Source organism: Eulemur rufifrons, chromosome 30 (assembly GCF_041146395.1).
Source record: "Eulemur rufifrons isolate Redbay chromosome 30, OSU_ERuf_1, whole genome shotgun sequence".
NCBI lineage: Eukaryota > Metazoa > Chordata > Mammalia > Primates > Lemuridae > Eulemur > Eulemur rufifrons.
In genome coordinates this window covers 112,452,892-112,461,280 of record NC_091012.1, presented here as the reverse complement: position 1 = coordinate 112,461,280, position 8,389 = coordinate 112,452,892, and the positions used below count along the sequence as shown (strand labels likewise).

At 43.2% G+C, this 8,389-nt stretch overlaps 1 protein-coding gene across 2 annotated transcripts in view; it reads left to right on the top strand.

Annotated features, from left to right (window-relative positions):
- The first annotated feature begins 715 nt into the window (after window positions 1–715).
- LANCL3 (LanC like family member 3) overlaps window positions 716–8,389 on the top strand; it is an 85,727-nt gene continuing 78,053 nt past the window's right edge. For both annotated transcript variants that reach the window (XM_069464044.1, XM_069464045.1), the window contains exon 1: window positions 716–1,288. In XM_069464044.1, the coding sequence (XP_069320145.1) occupies window positions 716–1,288 (573 nt within the window). The remainder of the gene's footprint in view (window positions 1,289–8,389) is intronic.

Here is an 8,389-nt window from a genome sequence, read left to right as displayed (position 1 = left end):
AGCTTCGAAGAGGGCGCCCAGTTTCTCCCTGGTATTCTAGTCTAGTTCAGTGGCTTCTCAAACTTTAATGTGCATGGGAATCACCTGGAGCTCTTGCTAAATATTCAGATTTTGATTCAATAGGTCTGGGGCAAAGCCTGAAATGTTGCGTTTTTAATATGCTCTCTGGCGATGCTGATGCTCCTAACCCAAGGATCACGGTGAATATACAAGGGACTCGAGGTCGTCACCTCCACCACCAGGTGTGTGTATGCTGAGTCTCAGCGTTCCGGATCAGTGTCCCGCACGTCCCCTGCCTTCCGCCGGGAGGGGAGGAGCTGAGGGCGGAGCGGGAGGAGTGGCGCGGGCCCCGCGTGGGTCCTGCCGGAGATCACCTCGGCCCCTTGGAGAGGCGGTCGAGCTGCGGCGGCGCAGGAGGGGGCGGGTTCGGCGAGGGCGCGGCCTCTGAGAGGGGGGCGCACGACGCGCATCCCCCGTGCTCGCCTGGGCCACTAGGGAACCTTGCAGCAGCCCGGTGCCCCACTTGGCCATCCGCTCCGTGCTTTCTCCTCGCGCCCGCCTCCTCTTGTCACCTCCCGTCTCACCCTTCTTGCTCCATCCCCGCCGCATACACCGCCATCCGAGTGCCTCAGAGAGCCGGGGAAGTGGTGCGCGGGACTGCAGGGCGCAACCTCAAGCGGTCCCCAGCTCGGCATTAGGGTGCACGGGCAACAGCATGGACACCAAGCGCTGCTTCGCCAACCGCTTCGATGACTACCAGGGCAGCCTGCTGGCGGGCCAGTGCGAGGAGGCGGTGGCCCCCTTGGTCACCGCCACCATCGAGCGCATCCTTCAGGAGCTGCCCCCACTCGGGGGTGGCGCTGAGGCGCGAGGGGCGACGGCCGGGACCAGCGGCTGCCAGGGGGGGCTGTATGGCGGCGTGGCCGGAGTGGCCTACATGCTCTACCACGTCTCGCAGAGCCCGCTCTTCGCTGCAGCCCGAGAGCGCTACCTGCGCTCCGCCAAGCGCCTCATCGACGCGTGCGCCCGTGCCGAGGAGTGGGGTGAGCCGGACGCCGACACCCGCGCCGCCTTCCTGCTGGGGGGCGCGGGCGTGTACGCTGTGGCCACGCTCGTGTACCACGCCCTGGGCCGGTCCGACTACGTGCAACCGCTGGGCAAGTTCCGGGCTCTGTGTGCCGTCTGCGCGCCGGTCTCCTTCCTGGAGTGCGGCTCCGACGAGCTGTTCGTGGGCCGCGCGGGCTACCTGTGTGCAGCGCTGGTGCTCAAGCAGAAGCTCGCCCAGGAGGTAAGATGCGGCCCGGCCGCGGGAGGGCGCTCGCCGCCTGCCCGGCCCTACCCAACCACCTATCCCCGACTCCCCGGCTCCCGCAGCTTCGCCCGGGTTGTTCTTTTCCATCTCTTTGTTAGTTACTCTTTGTCTAACGCTGTCATTTCTTCAGTCTCTTTAGGTTTATCTCCTGCTGCTTTTGTCTGTTTTCTTCCCTCTCTGTTTTAGTATCTCATGTGTTGGGATTCGGTGTCTTTACGCTTTGTTCGTATTTTACACTGAACGTGGCATCACCCCAGATGCCTCTTTGCCCAGTAGCTTTCTAGTGGCCCTTTCAAGTGAGATAAAAACTTCAGAAACGGGAGGGATTTCCTTTCTTTTGACCCTGCTGTCAAAAGTTGAGGCACCCTTGAAATGTTAGAATACTAGAAAAGTAATGGAACTTTTGGGGGCTGATGTGGAGTTAAGTTGCTTCTGAACCCCCAAGTCTGTAACCAAGAATAACTGCCCATATGCAGGTCTGATTTGTTTACTGTCTTGCTTACTATTTCTGTTCATCCCATGGCTCTTGTTAAATGCATATCTGACGGGAGTGTCACCTTTTTAAATTCATAAATGTAGACGGAAATGTACCCCGTTGTGATCGAATGTGGATTTTTTTCATTTTAAAATGTGTACTTAGGATGGTCAAGACCACACACAGCTTTCTTGACAAGGTAGCTTTCCTTGATGAATAGCTCCATGAAGTGCATTGGTTTTCAAAACTATATACGTTTTTTTTCTGGATTCACTTTGAATACAGCATGTGGATATTAGAAGAGAATATGCCAGTTACTGTGGAGTAGGAAAAAAAAATCTGAAGCATCATAGTAACTAGAACTGAAAGGGAGGCACTTTCATTCATAATCCACTGGAGCCAAATGTTGTTCTAGGGAGGAAGTGACACATTTAACTTGGCCTTACTTGGGTGAGAAAGGCTTTTGAAAAAAATTGAAGGTATATAGAGTGTTTTAAAAGAGTAATTAACCTAGATAACCTCTACAGAGGCAGACTTGATATTTTTTGATTTATAGCAGGTGAGGTTAATTCAAGTAAGCAAAAAAGATTACTAAAGAATGTGTACTGTGCTATTTGGGCAGCAAAGGCCTGTGTGACAAAGTTGTCTTGAAATAGTTCACTCTGCTTCTGACTCACTGTTAACTGCTAGCAGTTTCCCAAGGGCCCTTCCTGTTGTATAAAACCTTTTAGGAGGCCACAGAGATATTTACATATCATTTGCATTGCATTTGCATCTGCTTCCCAGACCTCACAGTCTGGTGGTAGGCAATTTTCAAATGTGTTTTTTTTTTTCCAGTTGTTTTCCTGAAGCTTGCCTCTCTTCCCCTTTCCATGCCTTGGAGTCTTTTCTCCAGAATGGAATGACGAAGAGTGGGAGACCCACCAGGTCACACAGGTGGAAGCAGACCAGAAGGACTCTTTGCTCAAAAACTGGTGGTTCAGGGCCAGTGTGCAATGCTGATCCACAAAGACATTAAAAGACCTTTCTTCTGTCCTCCTGCCAAACCAGATCTGTCTTTTTGTACTAATCAAGTTGAGGTGCTTTGGCCCCCTGCTTCCAGGAGATAGAACAAGATTTAAGGGAAAAAGGGGAAAAAAATGCAGCTCTTAACCTGAGCAAACCAGCTGCTCCCAGTGTCAGCCTCAGCTGCAACAATCCAAGATGTTCAGGCTTGAAGGGTATAGGGCAGGGGCTAAGCACACCAAGCTGGAGGCCCTTTGAGAGGAAAGTACAAGTCATCCACCATCCCCACCCCAAGTCCTAGCTAGCACATGGCTTTGCCCTGAGTAGATGATCCATAAACCTTGATTAAATTGAATTGTCAATTTGTGTCATTTCTCTATAAATAATGTCATTATGTCCTGTGTTTCTTTTCCTCTAATGTCATTTATATTCACATTTCCCTGGCAGTCCCCTCAGTTATCACCCTAGTTGAGATCCTCCCCATACTAGGCACATCTTTGGCACCTAATCAATTGTTGAATAAATGAATCATCATATACTGGGATTTGTGTAATGTACTTTGAGCTAGATTCTCCCACTCAAGCCATTTCATCTACCTCTAAGAAACCAATCTTTTTAAAAATCACTTTTCATTATGCCATTTCCCTGCTCAGCATCCTGCAGTAGCTCCCTATTACCTTTTCTCCAGTGGCTTTTCTTCTTACAGTTAAAGCTACGATACTTAAAATAGCCAACACGGCCCCACATGATATAGCCTCCTGCGTAACTACTCCACTTCTTGCTCACTTTTCTTCAACCACACTGGCCTTTTTGCTGTTTTAGGCACTCTCCTGTCTCAGGGTGTTTGCACTTACTGTTCTCTCTGCTTGGAACACTTCCCCTGGATATTTTTATAGCTAGCTCCCTGACCTTGTACAAGTCTTTACCTCCTCAATGAGGCCTTTTCTGTATACCCTATTTAAAATTGCAACCCCACCTCCTCACTGATTCCCCCCTTTCCTGGTTTTACTTAAATTGTTCATTTATGTCTTCACCAATTATTAATAGACTGTAAGTTCCATAAGGGTAGAGATTTTTTGTTTCGCTGCTGTATCCCCAGCATCAAGACAGCACTGGTACATATTTAGGTACCCAACTTTTCTTTTTCTGGTTTTGTTGCAAATATGGTCTTCTGTATGGCTTTCTTTATGGGTCGGTTTTAATGGTGTCCCATTTATCAATGCTTTCCTTTATGATGTCATATTTAAAGAGATCCTTTCCTACTACCAAAGTCCCAGTAAATATTTGTTGAATGAATTAATTAATTATAGTTTCTTAAAATTTTTTTCCTTAAATTAAAGCTCAACCAATAGACCAGTGCCTCTGCAGGAATCACCTGAAGATCTTGTTAATAAAATACAGATTCTGAATCAGGCTTGGGATGGGCCTGAGATTCTGCATTTCTAACAAGTTCCCAGGTGGTACTGACGTTTCTGGTCCATGGACCATGCTTTGAATAGCCAGACCATATAATGCTGTATAGATTTTGGCATTATACCAGACACCTCTATTAAGACATGCTATAAGATACCATTCCATGAGGCTTAATATATTTATTTATAAGGCTGCTGTTTAGAATTCTGATTACTGTATCCTACAATGCTTTCATTATCAGGACCCACAAGAGGAATTTCTCTCAGGATACAGAAATAGAAATAATTGTGCTTCTACTGGCAATTGATTGAATTTTTTTAATCTTTGAAATATGTCATGATGTCATGTAACTGATTGCGTTTCTCACATTGTGTTAGCTAGTAGGAAGTGTATGGCCAGAACTGTGGTCCATGTAAGCTAGCATACAGTGCCTTATCACATGTATTTCTGTATATCAGCATTTACCGTTGGATGTATCTGATTTGTTCCTTCCTTTGTTGACCCTTTTCTGGATTTTTTTCCCTTCCGTTTGATTTTATTGTTTGTATTTATGTTTACAAGACTTTGAGATGAAAAAATATGTGTGTGCATGTGGAGAGAGACATATACAGGCAGACAGACAGAAACATTCTATCCCAGTAATGTATTTTTGTTTAACTCAGCCCTCCTGGAAATACTCAAGAGAGTAGCTTTAAGGGTTTCTTAGGCAGATATCCTTGAGCAATGGGGCACTGAAGTCCCCAGAAATCATGCCATATAATCTTATATTGGGTCTATTCTGCTTTTCATGAATGGGTGGAAATGTATCAGGGAATGGTGGAGGGATTAAGGGGTGGCATAGGATCTCAGTTAAAATAACTTTGCCACTGAGTGATCATGGACAGATAATTTAACATCTTTGAGCCTCAATTTCCTCACTTTTAAAGGGACTAATAAGAGCCACCTCATTGACTTATTCTGCCCTTTATTCATTCATTCATTCAGTGAATGAAAGGTTTCTACGTTGTGCCAGGCACCTTACTGGATGCTGGGATTTAGTAGTGAACAAAAAAACAGTATAATTCTGTTGTATTTAATAATAAGTGCTCTAAAGGACATAATCAGGAACTCACTGGAGACAAGTGGGAAGGGGAGAGCTACTGTTTGGGATACCTTGGTAGGAAGGCTTCTCTGCAGAGGCAATGTCCTGGTTCATCACTAGAGCATGAGAATGAAGTGGCTGCTCTAAGAGCAGGCATTCCAGGCAGAAGGCAAGAACCTCTAAGGTGGGAAATTGCTTGGAGATTTCAAAGAAATGGAAGGAGGCCAGCATGGCTGGAGCAGAGAGAGCAGGGGATAGAGAAATTCACACCATGGAAGGAGATGTAAGCAGGGTAAAATCAGATCCTGCAGGGCCAGATCAGTCAAAGTTAAGAGTATACATTTGTTTCCTGTTTAAACAAGGGAATACCTTGATCTTACTATGTAAAAATATCACCCTGGTTTTCTGTATGGAGAGTGGATTGACAGTATTAAGAATGATCACAAGGGAGACTGGTTATGGGGGATCCAAACCCATTTTGTGCCAAGGACTCCTTTGTCAGTCTGGTGAAACCTACAGGACCTCTTCTTAGAATAACATTTTAAATGCACAAAATAAAACACAGGGAATTACAAAAGAAGTCAATTACATTGCAATTCAATTACCAAAACATTTTAAAAATGTGTACTGCAGTAGCATATGTACTTCTTTATTAATACATTAAATAACTAGATTTTGCAGCAGGCCTAATGATTATGGTCCTATTGAAACCATGATGAGGGTCAATGATATTTTGCAATATCTTCAACAACTGCAGTGTGATATGCATATATCCGTTGTTTCTATAGGTGATAAAGTCACAAGTACTACTGGTGGGTTTGTGGTTTACATTTGTAATGAAAGGAAACATTAAATTGTTTAAATAATGTAGAAAACATATAGATGTGATTTTATTTTCCCAGCCAAAGGGGACTGGTTTGGAAGTTGCTGTGATGACTAATCCGATAAAGTACCTAGCGTAGTGCTTGACACGTAGTACCTGCTTAATGGGATCACTCTTGGCCCTTTTTGCTACTGCTAATAGAAAACCCAGGGTAATTCTAAACATCAGATAGAAAATGATACTCAATGCAAAATATCTTTCTTCCTGTTGTGATTTGGAAAAAAAAAAAAAAACTATTGCTAAGTTGTTAATTGGATCCTCAGCTCAATTCTAAGGCAGGTGGTTGACAGCTGTATAAGTAGGAATTTTTAGCTACAAATAACAGAATGTCCAATAAAAGTAATCTAAATAATGAGAACATTTATTACCTCACCTAACAAGGAGTGGAGAGCTAAGCCATTCCAGGATTGGTTCAGCAGCTCAGGAGAGTTATCCAAATCCAAGCCCTTTCCAGCTGATTTCTCTGCTATGCTCAGTGGGTGAGCTGTATCACCCTTCAATGTTGCAAGATGGCTGCTGTTATTCTGTTCCCATATAACTGAAGTAGAAAGGGAAGGTCTGAGGCTTTTTTTTCTTGCATTATTCTTTTTTTTTTAATCATGTAGAACATTCTATCTTAGAAGAATTTCATTTCTGACTCATTGCCCAGCACTTGGTCACTGGTCAGTTCTAGTTTCAGGGGAAGCTGGAAAGGCTAGTGTTTTCATTTTTAACCTCTATCATTGGATGCAGATTCTGACAAGAAAGGAGAAGGAAATGGCTGTTGGGTGGTTACCGAAGCATCTGCCCTTTGGCATTCTTTGGCAAGGTTTGTCTTATGACCTCCTTTATCCATTCACTTTTCCTCCTTTTGACGTATCTCTTCCCTTTTTCAGATCACCCCCATGGCACCTGTAAGGTGTCTTGTTTTTGCTGTCACCTAGTTACCAATCAAATACAAGCTAAGATATTAACTATAAATTAAAATTTAAACTAATGAAGTTTTGGAAGTGTATTTTATGGCAGCAATTGTTTGCATTTTTCCTAGTTTTCCTTTTAAACTTTCTTTCTTTTTATTTTTTAGACACAGGGTCTTATTCTGTCACCTAGGCTGTAGTGTAGTAGGGCAGTCATAGCTCACTGTAACATTAAACTCCTGGGCTCAAGCGATCCTCTGGCCTTAGCCTCCAGAGTAGCTGGGACTATATGCTTGCGCCACCATGCCCAGCTGATTTAAAAAAAAATTTTTTTTTGTAGAGATGGGCATCTCCATATGTTACCCAGGCTGTTCTCAAACTCCTGGCCTCAAGCAGTCCTCCAGCCTCAGCCTCCCAAAGTTCTGGGATTATTCCTAATTATTCCTAATTTTTCTTAGAAATCATTACTGTCATCATACTCACAAGGTAAACTCAATCAGAGAATACAGAAAGATATAAAACCAAACAAGTCTTTTTTGGACTAATAGTTGTTACTTCCATTCCATAAAATATCTCTATTTTTATCTACCTACATAATCATATTATACATATATTCTACAGCTTGCTTTCTTGCTTAATGTACCTTGGGCATCTTTACACATTTTTGCATAAAGGGATGTTTCATTCTTTATACTGGTCCTGTTTAATGTCTATCCCATAATTTAAACCTTATTGATGGACATTTAAATTGATTCAAGATTATTTTTCTTTTTTTGCTATAATAAACAGTGCCATAAAGAATACACATGAATATACACATACAGTAGTCCCTTCTTATCCACCAGGGATATGTTTGAAGACCCCAAGTAGATGCCTGAAACCATGGATAAAACTAAACTCTGTCTATACTGTTTTTTCAATCTGATAACTGAGATGGCTACTGAATGACTAAGGGATGGGGAGCATCTCCAGTATAGGTACTCTGGACAAAGGGATGATTCACATCCCTGGCAGAATGTCTTGAGATTTCATCATGCTACTCAAAATGACATGAAATTTAAAATTTATGAATTGTTTATTTCTGGAATTTTCCATGTAATATTTTTAGACTGTGGTTGACCACTGGTAACTGAAGCTGTGAAAAGTAAAACCTTGGATAAGGGGTACTACTGTAATATGCACATACAATGTGTAATGTTATACTTACATACATATATACTTATATATGTATATTTGCCTACTTTTGCAAATATATATGTAGGATAAATTTTTCAAACACAATTGCTGGGCCAAAGTTTACATATATTTTTCATTTGATAGAGGG